General features: G+C 56.2%; 1 protein-coding gene across 5 annotated transcripts in view; it reads right to left on the reverse strand.

Moving 5' to 3' along the window:
* Positions 1-279: 279 nt before the first annotated feature.
* Positions 280-24,667, reverse strand: part of RGS3 (regulator of G protein signaling 3) — a 95,785-nt gene continuing 71,397 nt past the window's right edge. For 3 of the 5 annotated variants that reach the window (XM_075055117.1, XM_075055113.1, XM_075055112.1), the window contains 6 exons: positions 10,599-11,243; positions 7,120-7,193; positions 3,300-3,401; positions 2,478-2,539; positions 1,638-1,804; positions 280-1,547 (listed from right to left, as the gene is read on the reverse strand). In XM_075055117.1, coding sequence (XP_074911218.1) covers positions 1,362-1,547; positions 1,638-1,804; positions 2,478-2,539; positions 3,300-3,401; positions 7,120-7,193; positions 10,599-11,243 — 1,236 coding nt within the window. In that variant the 3' untranslated portion in view covers positions 280-1,361. Of the gene's footprint in view, positions 1,548-1,637; positions 1,805-2,477; positions 2,540-3,299; positions 3,402-3,520; positions 5,711-5,748; positions 5,768-7,119; positions 7,194-10,598; positions 11,244-24,667 lie in introns of those variants that run through there. The other 2 variants (XM_075055115.1, XM_075055116.1) reach the window with 2 other exon arrangements.

Below are 24,667 nucleotides of genomic sequence, written 5' to 3' on the forward strand. Positions count from 1 at the left end.
CTGCCGTGTTTAAATAGTGAATGCTATCCTTGGGAACAGCCTTGTTTTGGGCAAAACTTTCTGTGTTCCTGCAGGGCTACACCCAGGCCATGCCTCAGGAGCATCTAGCAGCTGCTCCGTCATAAAAAACAGCTCAGAAATTCATGGGACCACATTTTCCCATCTTTAGCCATGCAGTAACAGGATTTTACACTCCTCAGTGAGGCAGGGGGGACACGGCTCTGCCAGTGCTGAGAAACATGCCACAAAGAAAAGGCACCTACAAGAAATTATATTCTCCTTTTATTTACCTATGACCATGACAATGTATTTTTGCTAGCTGCAGAGATGCTTCGCACTGTAAACTGGGTGCTTGGAGGCAGGCAGTCTATCCAGCTCTGCCAGGTTCAGCAATAACCCCCGCTTCTCAAAACACAGTATTGTTATCCAGAGTAAGGAGAGTGTCTGATTCACAGAGCTGCTTTTCTCCATCACCAAACCCTCCGTCGTCAGGGCATGATATATACACCCAGGCTCCCCCAGCGGCCCGCTGCTAGGGAATGCGTTTTGTCAGATAAAACCTGCTAACTTAGAAAATGCTGTATGCACTCGGAAAAAAAGGCATCCACTCCACTGGAGAACTCCGCCGCAACACACAAAAATATTGCACTTGTAATTTCAGAACAGGAAAGGACACGAGGATTTCCTATTACACAGCAACGCGTCCAGCTATAAGAGGTCAATAAATAAACCAGGGGTGGGAGCAGGAGGCAGTTAGCTTGCACACCTCCAGCACAGGGGAAGGACACGGCTTTCGATGCTCCGGGGGGACCCACTACGAGCGAAGGAACCGCCGGGCTCCTGTGGGATAGCTGCTTCAGGGGAGCCGGGAGGCATCGCCGGCATGGGGAAGCACAGCAGCATCGTGGGGTTGGTCCAGTTCAGAAGTCTTTTATCCAGGGAAGATGCTCATGTTGGTGCTGTTGTCCCCTTGCTGGAGCCCTGCACAGAAGTCCTCCTCCTCGCCGAGTCGGGATCACTCGTCGCCTTCCAGCAACACTCGCACCTTGGGCGCGTGCTTCACAGTAGTCTTGTGGGAGCTTCCCTCCTGGCTAAAATCCATGCCGGAGTCACCCCGAAGGCGTCGTACCAGCGATGGTGAGATGGGGCGATGGAGCAGTACCAGACTGCTTGGCTTGTTGGTCCCCTCGGCCTCATGCTCAGTGCCTTCAGCTGCCCCACACCCGTCGAATGCAGGAATATGGCTTGGGGGCACAAGCAGCAGCGGGAAGGCACACTCCCGCCGTCCCCCGGGAAGGCCTCCACCACCCGATTTCATGTAAACACACAGCTCCCAGCCTGCCCCGAGAGAGTCCTTGGGTCTACAGTGGGGAGCTGGCTTTCTTCTGGTTAATTATGTCTAAGTACAAGTCAGAGCGGAGGAAGCGGGGGTACGAGTCCTTCTCCATGAGTCCGTAAATCCTCTTCTGCGCGAGGTCGAAGCAGCTGCGGGTGATATTCTGCAGGTTCTCCTTGGTGTGCTCCCGCGTGTAGGAGTCCAGGTTGACCTGCAGTCAGAGAGACCAGCGCTGGTGAGCAGCTCCCCAGGCAGCTGCCGTGCCATGGAGCCACGCGCCAGCGCGGGAGCCAGCCCTCACCTCCTTGCAGGACTGGATGGCGATGTACTCGGCGAAGATCTTCTTGGCCTTGGAGACCATCTTGGACTGCGATTTGATCTTCTTGAACTCCTCACAGGCCAGCCAGAACTCCAGGTTCTCCTCACTGAACTCGGTGCGCAGGAAGGCCCTGAAGGCAGCGAGCCCGTCTGTGGGGACAGAGACACATGTCTACTCCCGGCTCACAGGCGGGGAATCGCCCTGTGAGACTCTCAGCCCAGCAACCTTGCAAAGGTGCAACCTAAACTACGTCCCCTAAAACCCTTCGTGAAGCCTTGTGAAAAGCAGGCAGCGATGGCACTGCCAGGCCAAGCATGGCAATGCGAGCCATCCATGTGCTGAATATGCAGTCCTCAGCCCGGCTGCATGCACAGAGAGCCAAGAGGGAGGCTGGGCTTGGAGCAGGAGCAGCAACGGGGAGAGGACCCCCTGGCCATCCCTATGGGGGCTCTGTGTAGGACGTGACCATGATGCGGGGTGCCCCTGTGATACGTGAGAAGGATAATGATCTAAAGCAGCTCCTGCTTCACAGACCTACTGCACAGCTCCAAATCGGGCACAGACACGAATTGCTGCCTTTTCCTCCCCAAGCTGGAGGGTGGCTGCAGCCCCAAGCCATGGCTCTCCCCAGCCCCTATCACAAAATGCTCCTCCTGGGCCAGGCAGGAGCAGAAAGGGTGCAGGCAAGGGGCAGCCTCATTTCTCTTTCTCTACCCCCCAAATACCAGGAGGGATTAACAGAGGAAATCCCAGCTTTACCTATGCACGTGTCTAGATATTCCCCTGGCAGCAAAGAGGTGGAAGAGATGGGCAAACACTTACATTTGTGCAGCAGCAGCTTCTCCAGGGAGTCCCCCCACTTGAGAGCTTCCTCAGGAGTGGGCCTGCAGGACAAGGACAGCACGTTGGCAAAGTGAAGCTGCGAAAGCCGCGTTCACTGCCTGCCACAACGCAGCACAAGCAAAACATTTCCAGCTGACAAAGCAATGCTGTGTGTCCCAGCAGGGCTGGCCCTGGCTCCCACATCGGCACCAGCATTGCCGGACCATCTGCAGGCAGAGCCAGGCTCTGCACTGGGCAGCGCTGCAGTGGCTCTGCTGGAAGAAACCTCTGCCTTTAGACTGGCAGGAAGAAAATCCGATAAAAGGAGGTCTGTGCAGGCAGCTGTGCCACTTGGGGTGTCTGAGGAAGAATTGGAAAAGCTCTGGGCAATGCCCAGGAGGCTGCAGGATGGTGGGGATTTCAGCTGCCCCGTTCAAGCAGCTAGGTAAGCCACCAGGCGCAAGAGTAGGGAGGGCTCATCTCCGGCTGCTGGAGCATCTCCAGAGCAAAGTGGTTTTTCAAACCATCCTCCAGCCAGTTAAAGTTTCACGTACAGGCACTGGGAGAAAGCAGGCATCAGGGAAATTTCCAGCCCAAGCCGCCACTATGCCGCCTCCCAGGCACAGACCTCCCACCCGCCTGGGGGGGGATTTTCAGCCAACAAATGTTTTTAATGCTCCTCCGGATACAAAAACTGTTTGTTCAAAGCTTCCCCAAACAGGGTGAACCCAGCCTCCCTGGAGGTGATGCTCAGCCCGACTGCAGCTCATCCCCAAGCCCCCACGGCCCCCGATCCCCACGCCACCCGCTCACGGCACCTACTTGAGTGATTTGAGCACTTTGTCCAGCTTGCCAGAGGGGTTGGCCCCTGGGGACTCGTTTCGTCGCCGAAAAATCCCCAGCCGGTTCTTCATGTCCTTGGCTCTAGAGGGAAAAGCAAGTTTTAGCAGGCGGGTGAGGAGTTGGGGGGACACCCAGCACCCAGGGGACCCACCAGTAGCCTCGTCCCACGCATCGCCCACCACCCCGCACCCACCACCTACTCCTTCATGGTGTGCCGGCGCTGCAGGCTGCCGTTGTGTGGTCTCTGCACGCCCAGCAGCATCTCCGCGTGGAACTCCAGCGGCTGGGGCTTGGAAAGGTCGCGGAAAAAGGGCATGGCTGCTGGGAGGGCCTGTGCAGTAGCTCCGGCGCGACCGGCGCGGCCAGACGCTCGGGCTTTCTGACGCCAGCTCTGTGCCGCGTTCCCGCCCGGTGCGGCCAGCGCGGAAGTGGGAGGGCTTAGCCCAGAGGAGCTTTAAATGCAGCGTGGGGTGAACGAGGCGCGTGTGAGTAAGGGCTGTGTCAGCCCTGCTGCTATTTCGGACGGCTCCACCGTTGCTGGGGAAACTCGAGGAAAGGTGGAAAAATCAGCGGCAAGGGTGGATAGTGGGGCCTTTCAAGAGACAGCAGGGAAAATAATCACGGCGGAGATTTACGAGGGCTATTTATAGAGCGCAGGCGTCCTGTGGAAGGCAGCGGGGCCAGCAGCGGTGCTGAGAGGGGCTAGGAGCAGAGCAGGGAATGCAGCGCTTCACCATGTCCCCTGTCCCCTCTGTGAGGACAGGGCTGAGAGCTGGTGCTCACACTTCTCTGGTACCAGCCTGGGACGGGCATGGCCGTGGGGACATCTCCATAAGTGGGGTGGTTGGGACTGGCATAGCACCAAGGGGCACTGGGGCAGAGACCCCCCACGCTGCCACCCCACACAGGTCCCCACTCTGCCGTCCCTGGACAGACAGACTGAAGTACACTCAGACACAGGGCTCCCGGTTCCCCCAGAAAACTACCACCAGGACAAAGCGGGACAAAGATTTTTGGCAAGTGCCATGGGAAAATGGGACCCCCAGCCCACCCCCAGCCTGGCCCTGCTAGGGCTTCCCAGGGGCCAAGGCAGGGGAGCAGGAGGTGGAAGAGGTGACAGGCAAGGACGGGCGCGGACGATGCTGTCCCCTCGTGGCACAGCCCCTGCATGACACCACAGCACAAAGGGGCGCAGGGGACGTGCAGGGTGGCATGGGATGCTCATCCTGCACCAAGAACGACAGTGCCACCAGGGTGGATGGGGCCCCAGGGTGGCATGGCCAGGCCACCCCCTGCAACCTCCCACAGGTCCCACACCAGTGGGTCTATGCAAGGATGCTCAGAGGAGCCACCTCCTGGTCAAGCCATACCCAGGGCTGACTAGGGACACGAGGGGCATAGGAGGGGTTCAAGGCAAGGGTGTACCCCACTCTGAGTGATGCTATCTGGACCCACAGCTCTCTCCAGTCCCAGGAGGGTAAAATACAGCAATCCACAGGGAAAAGTAGCTGCAACAACCCCAGGGCTCAGTCCTGCGAGGTGCTGAGCACCCTGAGCCATGGAAGGATTTTAGAGGGCAATTGCCCCCCCATAGTCCCCGGTGCTGTCCATGTCCTCGTGAGGGGCACGGATGGTGTCGCTGCCTTTGCATCATCTGGGCTGTGGTCTCAGCAGGACACACGTCCCGCTGCTGCCAGCTGCCAGGCACCGGCTCAGCGCTAACGTGGGAAAAGTGGATCCAAACACAGAGCCTCACACCCCAAACACCATCTGCCTCCCATTACCACACTGCCAGCAACACCGGCAGCCGAGGACCAGCCGCCACACAGGATGGGCCATCCCACACAGCCCTGAGCAACAATTTTAGCAGTGTTCTCAGTTTAGCAAGGCAGCCACTGCAGCTCAGCGCCCGGCGGGGCTTTCAAAGCACTGAAAACCCCTTGTGTGTGTCTCCAACACACGTGGGCTGCCTCCACCCACACAGCCCCCTGCACAACACCAGCCAGCTGCAGTGGGTAGCCCTGCCGCACACCAGGCTCTGGGGCTTGCAGGTGACTGCGGCTCATGGGCAGATTTTCCAGCTGTAATACACCAGCAAGCACCACCTAAGGAAGTTCCCCAACTTAAAACCCACTGCTCCTCTTGCACACGCTTACAAATAAATAGCAAGTGGCATGAAATCAGGCTGCGGCAGCCATGGGCATGCACAGCCCCCAGCTGCAGCCAATCTGCAGTAGAAAATGCCACAGCAAAAATAATGTTTCATAAAAAATTGCTGGTTTCTGTCTGGAGTTGCCCCTATAAAGTGATCTGCCCCCGGTGCCCTGGCATGGCCATGAGGCGACGTCCAGCACAATCGCCCCGCCCCGCTTCCAAACCATCCCCTGCAAAGCACGTCACCCTTCCTCGCAGGATGCTGGAGTCCTACCTTTCCAGGTATTTTTCGGAAAAGTCCACCATCGCGTGGTACATTGGGGAGTGCCGGCAGTGAGCAGGGCCGGCAGAGCGTGCCGGTGCCGGGAGGGGAGGCGAGTGCCAAACCCCAGCCACTTGCACCATAAATACTCCCCACAGACGGCTGGCAACTGGGCTGCGCAGCCAATAGCCGGCCGGTGCGATGCCAAGAGGCTCCCCAGCGCATCCGCTGCTGTCTCAAGGCGAGGAGAAAACCCTCTCTGCAACTGCCCCTGACCCCACTAAGCTGGGGGTGGTTGAGCCTCCCCCTGCCAGCCCGATTCCCCCAGCTCAGCACCGCAGCAGGGACACGCAGATGGGGGGACGTCCCTGCTGCAGACTGCAAGGAATTCATTTTAATTTCAAGTGTTGGGGAGCGGGGGGGTTGGGAAATAATAAAAAGAGCTAAAAATAGCCAGCTGCAGCTAGGAAGCGCATGGGACAACAGTGCCGCTCGCTGGCAGGCGGCACATGCGGTGAAGCCGTCGAGCCTGCGTGCGCAGGCAGCATGCTGGGCCCCCTCGCACCCCCTGAGCCGCTCAAACCACGTGCAACTTCTCCAACTGCCCCGAGCCACGTGGAGCAGGGAAAGACCCAGCCACCGGCATCCCTGCAGCCCTGACACCCGGCCGGATCCTGCCTTGCAGAACCGGAGGCGGCTCATTCCAAAAATCCTTGCTCGACCCCACCAGTGTGCCTGCCCCCACCCAGCTGCAGCTGTGTTCGTGGGAAGCAAAGGCCGCGGCTGCCTCGTCCTTGCCCAGACCCGCTTTTTGGCACCCCCAAAGCCTTACCAGGAGGGGCTGCGAGCATCCCTCGGCAGCCCCCACACTCAGAGGTCCTGCCACGCTGCCCGCACGCTGCAATGTGCTGCAAGGGCTGGAGCTGGACCGGTGGTGGGAAACCTCCCCATTCCTCCTCCCCGCATGGGGCCAGTGGGAAGGAGGCCCCCCAGCTCATGTTTCACTGCTTGCATGTCCTCTCCCTGAACCCGGCACCGCAGGAGTGGAGCCCTGCCGGCACTGGGGAAGCTGTTTTCCCTGTGCCACCAGCAAGAGCCGGCTCCTTCACCCCATCTGTCAAAGCAAGGCGAACAGGGGGCTGCTCCCAGCTAGGCTGTGTGATGCCCCCAGCACACCTCCCACCCTCATCCCTGAAAATCAGGACTCCCTGTCTGAAGTGAGACCTTAGTTCATGCATGTCTTTGCTACTTTCTTCCTGGAAAAGCTTGGGGGAACAAGACAGGGATCCTAAGGGCTGCCTGGACCAGCAGGGCTCGGGCAAGGTGTCTGACCACAGCAAACAGCCCTGGTACATTCTGATGCCACCATGATGTGACACTTACAGGTTCCTACTCCGTTTCTTGCGGGAGGTCTCATCCCCTTCATCACAGCTGCATTCGGGGTCGGCTCCACTCAGCTGGGGGGAAAGAGAAAAACAGCATCTGCATCATCATGCCAGTGCATGCCCACAGTGGCACTCCAAGTGTCACCAACCAGACCTGCCAGCATCCCCTGTGGTCCCCGCACCCACACAGCCCACAGCCACGGCATCCACAGGGCTCCTTCCCCACAACCACGGCTGCCTGCCACAATGTAATGGGACAAGTTCCTTGCTGCTCTGGCATGTGAACCTGCCTCCCCCCACCCATCCTATGCCACCTTCAGTCCATGGTGTTCCTGGAGCATCCGAGGAGATGCCACGGCTGGTGGCCCAGGTACCCCTTCAGGTTCAAAATGCTGACAGTGGTACCTCCTACGGGGAGGACACCCGCATCCCCATTCCTGATGCTCCTATTCCTGCTATCTTGAGTGGACACAGGGACCCCTCCCCAGCCCCCAGAACCAGGCTGGGCACCCAAAATCAATCAGGGGTCCCTCAGCAGTCCCCAGGCAGAAAAAAATCAGAGCAGTTCAGCCATAATTGAATCCTATCATGGCAGCTTAAGTCCAAGGAGCACCAAGAAAGCTCCACTCCCTGACCACTGCCCCAGGGTGGCCTGGACAAACCAAGGGGACCCGGATGCACAGTGAGCTCAGGACAGCACCAGCGCAGCCTCCCATGAAGCCTGGGGCCAGGTGTGGGGACCCCTGGGATCACCATAGCTCAGGGGCTTTAGTAATTCATCCATTACTGAATGAGACTGGAAGATGCTTGCAGCTGGCCCCACATCCACCTCAACTCCCGCAACAAGCTCGGCCCCATGCTGCCAGGGACTGCAGGGCTCTTTCCAGGATCGCCGCCCTGCGGCCATGCCGTGGGAACCCGCTGCGCAGCTCCGTAGCCCCGGGCTCAAGGCTTTTGACACTTCCTTCCATTCTGCACCCGGGTTTCCGGAGTTTATCAGCCCCAAACAATGCAGCCCTTGCAAAGCACCTTCCCCAGCCAGATAGGGCCCCGGCAGGCAGGCTGGCCGGGGCGACACACAGCCGGAACACGTTTCCTGCCATTGTCTGGAGAGGCTCCACCATGCTCAGGGACAAAAGGCAGCAGCAGAGCTTGCCCCAGGAGTCCCAGTGCTCCCAGCCACAATATGCTCTTAGAACAACCACCTCCCAGCCCCGACTGCAGGAAGGAGGGGAGCAGGGAGGCACACTGGGCATGATGGCGTTAAAAGGGCCAACAAAATGAGCCCCTCTGAAATGTTCCTTGAGGAAAAAAAACCAATACCTTGATGGATGCTGTGGACCTGCCGCCAAGGCCACCAGGTGCAGGTATCACCACTGCTTGGCAGCTTGGTGCTGCCACTGGAGGGGATCCATAGGCGAGCTGTACATCAGCGCCCTGCTCCAGAAACCTCAGAGGGTTTCATCGAACTAGTCAAAAGGCACAGCCCAACAAAAGTCCCTCCAAAGTGTGGGCAGGGGGATGGCAGTAGTCCAAAACCCCATGCACACGGTGGCCCAGCACCATGCCCAGCTCCTCTGCCCACTGCAGCCCCCAGGCAACCTCGGTCCCTCCTCAGGCAGCCAGAGAGGCAGGGCACTGGGAGGTGGCAGGGGTACCCCAGGAGGGTATATGGGCAGGTCGTTAAGGCACCGGCCATGCAGAGCTAGACAGAGCTGCTGTAGAGCTGGAAGTGGGAGCTCCAGGAGGTCCAGCAGCCACGCTGCCTTCACCACTGGCATGGGCTGCCCTCGTCCCTGCTCCAAAAAAACCTGGTCTCATCTGCACCAGAGCAGTTTAAACCAGGAGGAGCTCAGTTTACCTCCACTGAAAAACATCCACCCAGATCAGCCCAGAAAGCACAGCTGGGGGCTCTCCAGGGCAGGAGTGGGGGACGCTCTCCAGGTCTCCCCCCAGGCAGCAAGCATGCAGCCCGCCCAGACTCGGCCGGCACTGCAGCAGCCTCTGGCTGCAGAGCTGTGTGCTCCCAGGCTGCACACACAGCGGCACTGTGAAACCTCTTTCCAGGAGACTCGTCACTGGCAGCCCTAGCGGGACACTCTCACCAGGCACTGACACTGCCACCACCTCCCTTGCATCTGCATGGGCAGCATGGGTGTCCCTGCCACAAAGCTGTCCTTTCTTGATAGTGTCTGGGAAGGGGTCTGAACCCCCCAGCCCACAATTGCTGACATCAGCCTCCACTTTTGCACAGCAGCCCCATCTGACCAGCCTGTCAGACTTGTAAGGGCTCTCACCAGCTGGCAAGGGACTCTGAGCCCAAAAAGTGCTCCAGGAAACAGCATCAGAGGTGGCTTTTCAAGCAGCATGAGGCTGGCAAGAAGAGGGTTAGCCCCATGACAGGTTTAACACCATCATGCTGCCATGCTTGGTGGCATGCAGGGCTCCATACCAGCCACTCCTGCCAAGGAGCCAGCTGCTACGGATGCAATGTGGTCCTGCACTCTGCAAGGTGGTCCCCAAGCAGCATGACATAGTCCTGAGCTGTGCAACCAGGTCCTGAGCCGTGCAACATGACCCAGAGCAATGCAGCATGGTCCTTAGCTAAGAAATACAGCCCCGAGTAGAGCAGTACCCACAGCCAGTGGCAGAGATCAAGCTGGCATGAGCTTGGTCGGGCAGAGCAGGGTGCTAGGCCAGCGCTGCAGGAAGGCAGGCAGCTGCTTTCCGGCACCCAGAGAGGCTTTGCCCGGGAAGAAAAGGGCAAGTAGCACGTCTCATGCACAACCTTTGCAATGGCACATTGTTTCCTGCAAAAGTACAACCAAGGCAAGCTCTGCTCTGGGGAGCACGGGGAGCACTCCAGACAGCAGGGCTTGTGAGAACAGACCAGCCCCATACAGAGCTCCTGCTGCACAGCCCTCTGCTGCTTCTCCTTTCTGCGTGTCAGGGGCAGAAATCACTGCTGACCTCAACATTTTTCTGAGACAGGCCCTCCACAACAGTCAAAGCCCTGAAAGAGGCTGGCCAGGGCAGAAAGCCACACTGCTCCTGGCATCCCTGAACACACCAGGGACTCTTTGTTATCAGAGGCTTTCTGGAGCCTGGCTTTTTCCTGTCCCCACCACTGCGAGCCACTCTTTGCAAGTGCAGACACCTGGGTGCACCTCTCCCTCCACTGGTCTCAGCAGACAGCAGCTCTCCAGGACATGGGACTTTGCAGGATCTCGATGCAGCGGTGGGAGATGCCCACCCACAGCACCAGCACACTGGCTCTGGGTGACATCCCCTGGGTGCTAAGCATCTCCCAGAGCTGACTGCCAGTGGCAGGGACCTTCCTAGCCCCTCAGATGCCAGCTTTGCCATGGCCACAGAGAAAGGGGCCACATGCTGGCACACCCCCACCCCAGGAACTCCCCCATCGCCACAGCCAAGCAAGAGCCAGCTGCCCCACAGAGCCAGCACTGGCTCACATACCTTCCTGTGGCCTGAAAACAGCAGGGTGAGCTGGTGGATGGAGCCACCGTTTTTGGCAAGCTCTTTCTTGAGGGTCCTGGGGGAAGGCAGGGCCCAGTGGCCCTTGGTGCCCTGGCTGTCCGAGCAGTTGAGGGTGGTGTCAGAGGTGAAGCAGTGGCTCTTGGCCTCCTGCAGCAGGCTGCCCTCGCTGTGGGTCCGGCGCCGCAGGGAGCTCTGTACACTCAGCGTGTAGACAGGCTGACAGCCCGATGTCTCGATCATGCTGCTGCGCTTCGCTTCATTCCTCTCCAAGTAGTGCTCGTCACTGTCCTCATCCTCATCCTCCTCATCCTCATCCTCCTCCTCATCCTCCTCCTCGTCCTCGCCATCCGTGGTGCTGCCCACTATGCCCACCGCACTCTGGCTGAAGGTGCTGTCGAGCCGCAGCTCGGGGATGACGAAGGCTGGCAGGGAGCTGGGCTGCTCCTCTCCCTTCTCGGTGGCCCCTGGCTGCTTTTCCACCAGGAAAGGACGCTGGGTGGCTCCCAGAGCGTCCCAGGGCTCAGCCGGAGCTGGTGCCTCTGCAGCCAGAGGAGCATCACCCGCTGCCACCTTCCCGTCCTCTGAGTGCATCTGCCCTGGCTTCTCAGCATCCGTCTCCAGCATCTGCCCAGGAGAGAAGATAAAGAAGGATGAAGGCAGAATCACCCCACATCTCTTGCTGACCACCTTCCTGGGGAGCCTTTCCACTCCTGACACCCCAAACACAAGGCTGGCACCAACTTGTACAGCCCTAAAGGTGCTCTGGTGGGGTGGGACAGCATCATCCCCATGTCGTGGCAGGTCGCCCATCACTCTCACAGCACCCAGTCCTGGTGCTGATCTGGTGGCTATGGGACAGGAGTGGGACGGGGCCACCCAGCTCCCACATCTAGCACCCAGCAGCACCTGCAGGTTTGGAGGAACCGGGGGGCCGGTGGCAGGTGGCTCAGGCTGGCAGCACAGCCGGCGCAGACAGGCTCGGCTTCAACCGCAGAGGCAGAGCTAGTAACATCATCCTTACCCTGATGGCTCCACCATCCCCCTGGGAGCTGCTGGGGGGAGCTCAGCCCTGCAGAGATCTCCCTGAGGTTGGCAGGGCAGCAGAGAAAACCAGCAGCTCTCGTCTGGCAGCTCTGGCCCCTCCTGCACTGCATTATTACATGCACAAGGAAAGCACCGGACTCTGCTCATCTGCAGATTGCCCAAGCTCTGCCCGGCCACAGCCAAGAGTGGCTCAGCCTCCCTGACGGAGTGCCCTGGCTGTGGGGCTTCCCACGGCTGCCCCACAGTGCCCTGCACAGACGTGGCCCTGCAAAACCACAACCGCTCCTACCAGTCCCTTTCATTTTTCTAAGGCTTCAGGGCTGTTTTTTGCCAGCTTTCCTCTGTAGCTGGGAAAGGCCTGAGCAAGCTCTGCCCTTTCAAATGGAAAAGCCAGGAGTAGCCTAAGGGAAAAAACCTCCAAGGTCTTTTCATGAACAGGGGGTGCCTGCAAGGAGCTCCCCCCACCAGAGCTGGGTCCTCTCTTCCATGTGATTTTCCCTTTGCACAGAGCCCAGCTAAGCCAAAGGGGCAAAACCAGCTTAGCAGGGAAGAAAGACCAAAGCAGAGAAAAATCCTCCCTCCGGGAAGCAATTCCCACCTATACAGACCCTGTCAGGCTGGGGCAGGGGTTATTATACAGGACCAGCCCCAGGTAACAAATCACCCAGAAAAAATGTCACTGTATCCCCAATTAAGATCCAAGCATTTTCACAAGCCCAATGGTAACCAGAAAGCTGGAGTTAACAAAGCCACCACCCCTGTATAAATTAGGTTGACTTCAGCTTCAAAAAGAGCAGCAGCCCTGGGAATCAGCCCATCCAGCCACACATCCTATTGGGAAGAGGCACCCAGGAAGCAGAATGAGGCTGTATCCCCATGGTGGTCCCAGCTTGTGACAGCAGACCCCTGCAAGCCATCCCCTGAGACAGCCAACCTGCTGCTAAACACCTCCTCGCCCTGCAGAGCTGGTGCACATGGATTATAACCTGCCACTGGATATCACCAGGGAGCTGTATGCAGATGTTGGGCTGCAAAAGCTGCTGTCATCCCCAGGAAATACCCTGGAGGTGTTTAAGCCCCAGCTTCAGCACCATCTGCTCTGCATAGCAGGGATGGCGCAGAGACCGCACAGCACCCAGCAGCATCCTCAGGCACCTGTCAGAGCTAATGGGTCCAAAAAGCAGGCCAGATTTCCAAAAAGGTGCTTGAGTTCAGTGCCGCAGCCAGCCTCCTCCTGGGCAGCACACAGAGGAGCTCACCCATGTCCACCTGTGCCTTGTCCTTTTTTGTCATGCCAAAAGGGCCCTCTCTACAGCAATGAGCATGGAAAGGACCCGCTCTGTCCCCTTTCAGCCTGACTCACCACAGGCAGCAATTTAGCATCACCTGAACTGCCCCAGTGAGTCTGAACTAAAATTCAGAGACCATCATGTCCTCGGTCCCATCTGTGACATCTGCCCCATCCCCAAAACAGCTGGATTTGGTGGGAGGTTGTCCTGGTTTCAGCTGGGATAGAATTAACTGTCTTCCTAGTACCTGGTACGGTGCTATGTTTTGAGTTCAGTATGCAAAGAATGTTGGTAACACTGATGTTTTCAGTTGTTGCTAAGTAGTGTTTAGACTAAAGTCAAGGATTTTCCAGCTTCTCAAGCCCAGCCAGCGAGAAAGCTGGAGGGGCACAAGAAGTTGGCACAGGACAGAGCCAGGGCAGCTGACCCAAACTGGCCAACGGTGTATTCCATACCGTGTGACATCCCATTTAGTATAGGAACTGGGGAGTGGGGGCAGGGAATCGCCTGTGTCGATCGGCGGGTGGTGAGCAATTGCACTGCGCATCATTTGTACATTCCAATCCTTTTATTATTGCTGTTGTCATTTTATTAGTGTTATCATTATCATTATTAGTTTCTTCTTTTCTGTTCTATTAAACTGTTCTTATCTCAATCCACGGGTTTTGCTTCTTTTCCCGATTTTCTCCCCCATCCCACTAGGTGGGGGGGAGTGAGTAAGCGGCTGCGTGGTGCTTAGTTGCTGGCTGGGGTTAAACCACGACAGAGGCGCAAATGCTCAGTTTACCCCATCCTTGTGGCTGTTTCACTCCCCCCATGGTAATTTCTTGTAAAAAGGGAGTGCTTCCAAACTTGCTGTGCAAGGATGCTATTTGCACCAGCATGTGTTTTAATTATGCTGCTTATGTCTTATTTGTATTGCAATCACTGTCATCATTATTTCATGAAATAATTAGAGGAAAAACCCACGCAGCCGTCAATTTGCTCCCAGCAAAACCCTCCCCCTCCCCAACAGCTTCCTGTCTGTCCAGTCCTTCTGCTTAATATTGCTGGTTGCCCGCATTAGATAAGGCCCTAGAAGGAAATGAACAGGGTCCTTTAAAATGAGAGATATTTGGGGATTAAATTAAATCCCTGCGCTAATTCAATCAGAGACTCTTCTGCTCTTCAGTGGCATGGAGGGTATAAGCAGGAGCCTCACTACCGAGCGAGGTTTCCATCTCGAGTTGAAAGCATCACTGGGGCTGTGAAATCCCGTCCTCACAGAAAGGGCCATGGCTGAGCTCTGCTCAACGTCACCTGATAGTGGGGGAAAGAGAGGGAAGAAAAGCGGCAGTAATGCCATCACAGCCAGCCAACAAGCCTGACCGTGGCTGGAGACACCAGGGACTTCATCAGCACGAAGCCAAGGACCACCCTGCTGCGCAAAGCTGATTTGGGCCAGCAATGGCAGGGATGTGACCAGGTTTCCTCCTCACCATTGTCATGGCCAAGGGGCTGCTGGAGGAGGCAGCAGATGGAGGCAGTGCTGATGCTGTCTGAGCAGGGAGGTGATGTCCTTCCACCTCAACGACTCATCCAAAACATCCCATCGTCTTGCTGCAGCATGGGTCCCTCTTCCTGGCCAGCAGCAGTCACTCAGGAGCCAGCAGCCAACATCTGGATCTCTCCAGCCTCAACATCTTGGTCTCACTGCTCTCAACATCTGGGTGTCCCTATCCTCAATATGCGGGTTTCCCTGTTCTCAGCAACTGCATCTTCCCATCCTCAACATCTGGGTCCCCCTGCCCTCAACATGTTGGTCTTCCCATTCTCAACATCTGGATTTCCCTGTCCCAAGCTGGGAAGGCCTAGAGGCTTTACTATATCCTCCCTGGAGGACCTCACACTTCACTGTTTTGGTTTCTATCTCAGACTAAGTGGCCAAGGCAGCATGTCCCAAGAAGGGGAAGAGAAAGTAGAAGAAAGAGTTGTCTCCAAGCCCCAAGATGACTATGAGGGGTAGTTTTAGGGAAGGAGGATGATAGGTCTGAGATCAGAGCAACAGCAGTAAAGTCCCTAATATCGATTTCCCCATTGAACAAGCCTCAACACAACCCAAAAAAGCCAAACAACATTGCCCCGCCTGCTCCAGCATCCTCAGTCTCTGCACCTGTAACCTGCTGCCTGGACTCCCTCTGCCTTTGGGCATCACTCACTGATTCAAAAGTTTTCTTGAAACCAAGACAGGGGAGAAGTACTGCAAACCCTCTGCTCTTCAGTCTGTAATTTGATCAGTTTTTTTCTAGTTGCTGCTAGAAACTAAAACTGTTCTAGTTTGCCAGTAGAGCAAATTTTGACAAACAGATGTGGGTTTGTCAGTGCAGCCCTGACTTCTCCAGCATTTCTTTAAATAACATGCCCTTTCTGGTGGCCCACAGCCGGGAATTCCAGCTGGGAAAACACCAGCCACAGAGGTGGCACAGCTGTGAGCTGAAGCCTGCACTGGCCTTCCCCTGGTGCTGCCAGCTCTCACACTGCCAGAAGTGCTGCAATATGTGGCATTCCCTTAAATCCCCAGTTCTAGGAAGTCAGGGATTTTTTTGACGCTCTGTTTCTTATTTCAAAACCTCTGCTCCTCACAGTCAAAGAGCAACTGTGCCTCAAATAACACCTGGACACAAGAAAATTGAATTCAGCCTTTCCTACCTCCTGATATGGATGCTTAGGTTTTGCAATGCACATCTTTCTCTTGCGGTAATACTGGGAAAGAGGAGGCTAAACATGCCTAAGAGAACAGCCCTGCACCCAGGCAGCTCCTCAGCCAAAAGCAGGGACTGGGAAAAGCAGGGAAGTCCCTGCAAATAACAGACTATTGGACATTGAGATGAGTGGGAGAGTGAAAGACGCGCTGCTCTGACTGTGCGCTCACCCCAGGAGGAGCTAATGGACCTCCTAAGATACTGCTAGAAGAGTTGCTCTTATGAGCTGTCCCCAGACTATGGCAGCCCCATCCTCTATGCATCCCATGGAGGAACCTCTCTGGCTCCTGCTGCCCTTAAATCTACCTTTGCTCAAAGGTGCCTCACCTGTCCTCAGAAGCATTTAACTCCATGGGAATGAGACCAAGTCCCTCTCCAGGGGGATTCTGGGGAGGACGCAGCCAGCTTCGCTACTGGCAGTGTGCTCCCTGTGCAGAGGTAACATCCCTCCCCAGGGCAGATGGGATGCAGGGAAAACAGCATCGACATCACCCAGGGAAACATCAACATTTCTGAAGTATGTTTTTCCTAAAGTGGAAGAAAAAGTTACAATTTCAGTTCTTAGCATGGGACAAACTGTGGCCAGATCCATCAGATTAGAAACTTCTAACTGGCCCTGTGAAGCGCTACCAAAACCATTGATGATGAGCACCGCGAGACTTAAAAAGTGACCACTAAGAACCAGGTAAGTACATGGCTAACAGGAGCGGTATCTATTACACACCACAGGGCTGAAAAGAAGAAACCAAAGCCAGAAATGCAAAACAGAACTACTGAAATTTGAGAAAATTTTCATGGGAGTCATTTTGAAAGTGCTCACAAGGAGCATCCCCTGAGCAGCTCCACTCCTTGTCCTCCTTGAGCCACGGCAGCTCTGTGGGGCCAGCCAGAGCCCAGGGCTCATTGCACAGCAGGGTTTTCTACCCATTCCTTGCTTCATTACTGAATCAATGAATAATTGATACAGAGCAATTACTGTAACAGCAAAAGCAAGAACAGATGTATAAACCCAAGCAGCAGGATCCAACAGCGCACTGGGGCAAGGCAGTGAGGGTGAATATATGCGTCCAACAAGACACCTGTGAAGGTGTGAATGTTCATACCACCCAAAAAATCCTGGGCTTGAAACGACTCAGAGCCCTGGAAGAAGAAGTCCTCCTCCGCGGGAGGAAATGATCCCGTGCCAGCAGCCTGCGCTAATCCCATTACTCCATTACTGTCATCCCCAATTGATTGATCTGCAAACGGGGCCTGACCAGGGTATCGCCCAGCCCTGATGCTGCAGTGGCCACACTCTGCGCCTCTCCCCAGAGCCACTCTGCTCCCTGCAACACAGCGGTAAACAGGAGCCAATGCTTAATCGAGGTCAACAGCCTTGCCCATAGCAGAGGGCATGCAGGAGGGAGCCCGGTCTGCAGGCGCAGCTTGGACCCTGCATTTCAGTGCAACCACCCACTCAAGGTGTCAGCAAACAACCTGAGACAAAACCTCCCCATGCCACGTACTTCAGCCAAGCAGCTGGAGTTAACATAGACTTGCTACTGCCATAGCACCGAGCTGCCAGCCCTGAACCACAGCTGCCCCGGCAGTCCCAGCTCTGGACCCCAACCTGTCCCCTGCCCAGTGCCCTCCATCCCTGCCAAGGGTATGAGCATGCAGACTGATCTGATTTCAGTGGCAAGGGCTGAATATGCTGTTTGGTCCCCAGTGCCAGTAAACGGAGGGTATCCAAAAGGCTGTAAAAGTCCTGGAGCAGAAAGCCCACGTTGTCAGCCCACTGCAATGCCGCTCCCGCAACGAGAGCCAGCAAATGCAGATGGCACAGCCACACACAGCCCAAATTTGCAAGGGAACCTCAAGAAGTCCCCATCACTACAAACACCTCTTTGCTATTCCCAGATGCTGCTCATTACAAACCCTTCAAGCCCAGCCTAGTGGCAAATGAAGCCGGGCAGGAGCCACAGGTTCCCCAAGACACAGCAGGGACCAGCCCAGTGCAGGAGTGCAGGGGGACCAACGCGGAGAGCAGAGCAGATGTCTTTGATCTAAATAAAAGGACATCAGCACTCCCGACGGTGCTGTGCTGCTTCCTCGACCTGCGGCCGGATCCTGCCCAGCAAAGGGTACAGCCCCCAGGTTGCAATCTTTGAAAGTAAAACCTACCAAATCTGGGCTCTCAGTTGCATCCCAGCTGCACGGGCCGAGCGAGTGGCATCTCCCTCCGGCGGCGCCGGCCCCAACATGTGCCCGCAGCCGCGGCTCAGCAGATGCTAGCGCAGTGCTTGGCTCTGCCTCTGCAGTTATTAATGTCCATGTCAAGCGGCAGCTGAAGCCGCCCCAGCCTCTCCCAGACACGGCTCCCTCATGCCCCTGGTGCTATTTACAGCTCTGCTAGCAATCCCTGGAGGTACTATTACCTGCTGATAAAAGTGGACAACTGCTCTGCCTTGAGGAAGAGCTATGTATCACCCTGAAACCCACCACATCCACTTTTGCAGCTCCCCTTCTCCTGCCCTGTCCTGCCCCTGAGAGACACTAAGAAGCAGACTGATTCCAGTGCTTCCTGCTAAATGAAACTCTGCTGCAGGTTCGCAGTTGGTTTTTTTCCTAAACTACTTTCTATGGAAAAGGGACAGTTCTGAAGTGGGAGCTGCTCTGTAGTGTGGTGCTTTGCCCTCCACGCTGCAATCCCCTACAAGCAGCTCTACCCAAATGGGCAGGGACAGGGAGAAAAAGCATGTAGGAGGGTGTACAGTCTCCATCCAGGGGACAGCCGATGCATGACCATCTGTCCCTTCACACCAGCCTGGGGATCCGACTGCCTTGGCTGGACATTTCTCCTCCTGGTATTACACTTTATTGACCAAGACAGGCAAGTTGCCCTGATGGCTACAGAGAGAGAGCACAGTGGTGTGTGTGTGCACAGCCGCTGTCACAGTCATTTGCCGGTGGTTATCTGCACCATGGCCACCGTTTGCTGATGGGTCCTCACTGCCACAGTGACAAGCTGTGCTCAGCTTTCCTCCAGCATGGACTTCGGGCACACACATGTCCCCCTGCTCCCAGCCAGCTGCAGGTTCATGGATGCTCCCGGAATGGAGCACAGGAAATGTACTGCCTCCTATTCCTTGCAGGTAGCCACAGCTTTGTAGTGGTACAGGAAATGTAAAAGCTCCCTCACCCGGTCTCACTGGACACAAAGCTGAGCTCAGCCTCATGATGCTGTCACCAACAGCAGCAACATGGCATGGCCACCCCGGCAGATGTGGTCAGCACCTATCCTGCCTGCGCTGGCGAAGGGAGCTGGACCCAGCGGGTTTTGTGCCTGATCGCTCCATGAGGCCACCTGGCTGGCTGCAGGTCTGTGGGACATGGGCACACAGCCCAGGGTTGTCACCACATTGGCGGTGCCCAGCTGCCCCTGAGACTCAGAGCACCCCCAGCCCGGGGTCCCTGGCCCCTCTCAGCCAGGAACGAACCCAGCCACCATGCAAACCTGCACACACCCACTGCACTGTGTCCATCGTTTTGGCAATACAGCTCCAGTTTGCCCAAGCTGGGCACCAGCTACTGCCTGCAGCCTCATCAACCCAGGTAACCTGCCTCCACAGGGTGAGCACGGTGGGACCCACTGCTGGAGGCTAGTGAAATGACATCGGGGTCATAAATATCCCTGGCAGTAAAAAAGCAGAGTGGTGGGAAAGGGGGAGGAAGGAACGGATCCTGTCATTGGCATTCAGCCCACAACCCTCAGCATCCTTTCCCTGCCTGGGGTGACACAGCACTGATCAGCAGGGGAATCTCTCTGCAGCATTATCTGCAGGAGCAGAGCATTGTCCCCTGTGCAGGATGAGGGAAGTGACAGCAGGAGCCAGAGCTGATGCATTCAGCCACTGCAGAGCCATTGTGAAGGACTCATCCCAACATCACTTACAACAGGACAATGTGATCAGCGCTGGAAGCCGTTGCTGCTGCCAGCACAGATCATGGTACGGAAACAGCCACTGAGAGAAGAGGACCTGGCAGAGCAGCTCTGCCTCCAACTGGCACCAACAGGGCCGTGGCCAGAGCCACACACAGAGCAGAGGAATCCCAAATGGTACCAAAACCAACACTGGTGCCTCCAAAGCCAAACGCAACCCTCCTACAATCGTGCTGTCAAGCCTTGCCCTGCCACTCCATCAGGAAGGTTACAGGGCAGGATGACAAGCCTCACGGAAGACCAGGGGACCCTGCGGGGGCAGGATGAAGCCATGCCTCCCAATCCCACACCACTCTGGGCATCACCACCCAGACCCCCCTGGCATTTCGGACACGTCCTTTGGCTTTCCAAAGGTATCAGCGTTCAAGTAACTTTTGCAAGGAGTTACTTGAACTTGGCTTCAGAGTCTGCCCAACCACACGCTCACAGCCCCCCGCCACGCTCAAAGGGAAAAGCGTCAGCAACTACCCAAAGCAGGAGTCATTTGGGCAGAGGAAAGGACCACTCCAGCTGAGTGGATACTGCCAGCCCTGCCTGGCACAGGCAGCACTGTGCCAAAGCACTTCCAGTGCCTTCATTAAAGCACAAGAGCGCTGGCTTAAACCACTTACTCTGTGCCTTTGACCACTCTGTGCAAATGATCTCAACACTGCTCAACCCCGCCTTCCCCTCCCCTGCTGCTGGCACCGCTCCTGCCAGCACACTCGCTCTTACCAGCCCTTCTGGGGATTCATGAGAAACAGACCTTCAAGGGCTTAAAAATGCTTCTGGCTGTGATGAAAGTGTCGGCGGCTACTCACGCTCCTGCTACACCACTGTGCCTTCCTGCTCGGGGGGGGGGACACGGGAAGGATCATTGGTGCCGCTGGACGTGGTCGGGGGAACATCGCACAGCACCAGAGAAACAGGAGCTGGTGTTTGCCGGAGGGAAGAGGTCTGCTTTCCTAATGGCTTTGGAGTCCAGCTAAGCAAACGAACAAATAAAGCTGGAGCTGTGGCTCTCAGTTGGCCCATCTGCTCCATCATCCCTCCCCGCTCACTCCCAGCGCACATGTGCCTTGGGAGCCCATAAGCCAGCAGCACTGGGGCCAAGAGACCGGCTGTCCTGGGCTGGCAGCCCCCAGCACCTCCATGACACCTGGGCCAGCACCAAGAGCCAGCAGGGCTGGAAACTGAGCTCGATGGAGCCAGGGCTTGGTGCTGGGGGAGATGCTAAAAAGCCCAGTACCCCAACCAGGCATCCCATCCAGCCCCATGCAAATCCTAGCCTCCCTGGACTTTGTGCTGTGTCTCTGTGCTTAGGACTGCAAGCCAACTGATGTTCAAGAAGGGAATGATGAGGTGAAAGATCAGCCCCAGGACCCCTCAGCACTCATCCAAACCCACCTGCACTGCAGGGAATAAACAGTCAGGCTACTGTTTGAGCTGGACACTTGAGACATGCTTTGAAGCCTCACAGGGAGCTGTAAAATCCCCCCATATAGCCTTTGATGCCCTGATTGCATTTGGGTCTTGTTCCCATGAAAGAGGGCTACAAACCCAACAAGAATATGTCTCAGGATGAATCACTCCACAGTAGCTCAAACTGCATCTACTTCTTTTATGTTTGCAGCCTGCTTCACACCCGCTGCTATCTCTTCAGCTCTTGTCCCAGCTGAATTAAAGTCAACACATTGTCCTCCTCTTGGCCTGTCAGGTGCTGAGCATGAGATCCATGTGCCACCATGCATCAAGGTCATGATTGTGGATTCAAGGGTCCCATTCTGATGGCTTGGAGACCTCTGGCAGCAACAGTTTCATCCAGATATTTAAGTGGACGGAGCTGAACTGAAGCCTGACTCACAGAGGGACAGCGTCTCCAGTCCCACAGCCTCCCAGATTCATGGCGTTGCTGAAGCAGCCTTTAGCTGACCTCAGTAACAAGTTTTTCCAGCCCAGGGTGAGAGCCAGGCTGTGCTCACTGTCATGGAACAACACTTATTTGCTTTACTTTTGTAACCTGGCTCATAAGTACTGCCAGCTGATGCTTTAACCCTTATTGGGGCCGAATAAACCTCAAGGTTTTCTCCTCTGTTTGAGCACCATGACACAAGCGAGGTGCTGGGAGGGTGTGCGGTCAGGGTCAGGCTGGCCCTTTAGGTGTTGTTGTGATGTGCTTAGCCCTGCCCAGCCTCTCACATTGGCATCATGGAAGGAAAGCAGGCTTTAATGAAGCTCCAGGTTTCCTGCACCCTTGGCCATGCCCTTCCTGGTCTGGCCCACAGCAGCAGGTGAGCAGGACCCTCTGGAGCAGAGCTGGTACAGATGGGGCTGCAGGTTCCCAGCCCAAAATGGAAGGACTTTGGGCCAAAAACAAAGTGAGAAGGTGCAAATTCCCTCCTTCCCCATCAAACAGCCAATCGCACTCTGACTATACTCCTGCTGAGTAAAGCACCCCATGAATGCTGGATCAGAGAGAGAGAGGTTCACCCCACTTGTCCCCAGCCCAAGTGCTTATCACGGCCACCCCAACGCCAGTGACCCCTTGGCTGTGCCAGCTCAAGGGTGTACATGGCCACCATCCAAATGGGAAATTATCCACTGTAAAAAGAAAGGGTGTTGCTGAAAGCAGCGAGGTGTTGGGGAACAGGGATTGCAGAGGGACATGGGTGCACAACAGGGTGGGTGCCTGGGGCACACCAGGGTGCCCAGGGTGAGGAAGAGGAGGCAGGGCATAGGACAGAAGAGGTGTCACCCACGCTCACCCTTCCCCACGCTCCAGGCACTGGGGCCAGTGCACGGGGGAGCACGGCCGCCCCTCCGCCTGCAGCTCCACCGCGGCAGCCCTCCGCAGAGCCCTCCCTGCACCACCGCTCCGGCCCTGGTTTCCATCATCCCTCGATTACACGCTGTTTGCTCTTGTTGACAGCACATTTACTTGCATTTGTCAAGCACGCTGTAAATAGTGAGAGAAAGAGCCCTGCCCTTCCTGACCTGAGGAACAGCCAGGAAGGGGCCGGCCAGTCCCTCCCGGCCGTGTACCCCAGCACCAGAGCCAGTGCTGCCAGGAAGAGCCACGGTGCAGGATCGGTCCATGCCTGCTGGCACCATCAGCAGCCACAGGAGAGGGACTGGCGGCCGGGCTTTGAAAAATGCTGAGGAACCACCACCTCCCTTGGGAAACAAGGGGAGCACCCATCCTGGACTCCCAGGCCCAAAGTCCACACCACCAAGTGTCCATAATTATTTAGCTTAAGGATAATCTGCATCTTTCAGATACAGCCAGCCATCATCTCCAAGGTAATCTCAGGTCACGGAGTCAGAAGGAAGAGTAATCAGCTGTTCTGAGTGTGGAAGACATAAAGAAACAAGCAGTGAGAATCAGATGGTCGTAGCAGGTTCGTTATAAGCAGGGTGTTGTGCCATTAATCTTCTCCCTGGTAGCCAAACCAGCTGGAGCAGCTCCAGCCCCTGGCGCCTCGTCCTTGCCCCTGCTCTGCAGTTTGCCATCTCTTCAATCGTGCTAATGCAATTTGTCGCATTATGGACAAATGGGCTGGAAACAGGACCAGTGCAGCGATGCAAGATTATAAAAAGCACCATGCTCTGCACAGATGGTCATTATTCGGCCCAAGGAGGCAGCCTCGCTAACTCAATTAATTCATAAAGCTGCTTTCGCTATAATCACATTGCTGCTGCTGTGGTTCCTCACCAGCCTCAGCCCACCTCCAGGCTCCATGCTTCCCTGTTTGAGGATGTTTGTTGCCAAGCTGGGTCACCCTGGTGATGTGTTTTACAGATCCTCACTCAGCACAGCCAAGGGGCAGGGCACAGCCTCCCAGGGCAGACCCAGACCCCAGGACAAGAGTAGGGAAGGCTCTACAGATGGAGAAATTATCCACAGAACAAGTCCTGTGACCTGCTGCAGCTGGCAGGACAGGTTCATCACTCAGTGAAGGCCAGCCAAGTCATATAGTGGCAGCAGAGAAGCCACTGGAGCCCCACTTCCACCATGTCTCCTGGACACCGGGGCTAGAGAGCTGGAACACACCAACAGCCATGGTTATCCCTGGAGCTCCTCCTGCACTGACTCTGGCAGGAAACCCCCCCTGGGAGCATGGCTGGATCATCACAGCTATATCGCTCATGGCTTTCTCTTCCTACATCTCCAGAAGTGGATGCTACATGCACCATATGCTTGTGTCTCCCAGAAACTAGCAGCTTTGCTCTAAAGCCAGCTGCTCTGAAAGTAGCAGCCATGCCAGCACAGGCCCATACAGGGTGCATCCTCCAGGCTTGACACTGTCCTCCCGGGAGACATTGCCAGAGGCCATGACAGCTCTGCAGAGCCATCTCCCTGAGCCAGAAGGACCTTCCTGCCCTTAGTGCAGCCCCACCTGGGCATGGCTCAGGGGGCCTTGAAAAACAAGAGATGCCATCCCAAAGCCCAAAATTTTTCCGATTTCCCACAGCTCCAAGAAGTTGGCACCATGCAACTTGCCTCCATCAGTTCAGCCAGTCCAGCCCCTCCTCTCCAGGTGTGCCCATCCTGCTGAGAATCCTCTGCCCCATTGCAACTGTTTGTTCTGGGAAGGACTGAGGGACAGCATTAACAGCAGCATTAACGTATTGAAGGGAGAGCCGCCCCCAGCTCGCGCACTGGTGCAGCAGCCGCAGAGGCTGCTGAGGAGCTGCTCTCTGCTCAGACAGTGTCCCTTTCTCTGGCTCCAGTGCACAGCTGGCACATGGCACATCTCTGCCTGGCACCGAGGCTGCCCCGGCCCTTCACTCCCATCGCATGGCAAAGCCCACATACCCTCAGCTGGGCTCTGGCCACAGTGAGATTAGCTGCCTCTTGCCAAGTTGGAGCAGTTTTGAAGGCTTTGCAAATCAGATTCCTGTCTGGAGCAGAAATCAGCCATGCCAAGGCTGATACTTCCAAGCTTAATTTGTCTGTTCACAGAGCACAGACACTGTTCTGTTTCCTTAAATAGCCCTAGTATCAAATGACTT

Source organism: Buteo buteo, chromosome 23 (genome assembly GCF_964188355.1).
Source record: "Buteo buteo chromosome 23, bButBut1.hap1.1, whole genome shotgun sequence".
Classification (NCBI taxonomy): domain Eukaryota; kingdom Metazoa; phylum Chordata; class Aves; order Accipitriformes; family Accipitridae; genus Buteo; species Buteo buteo.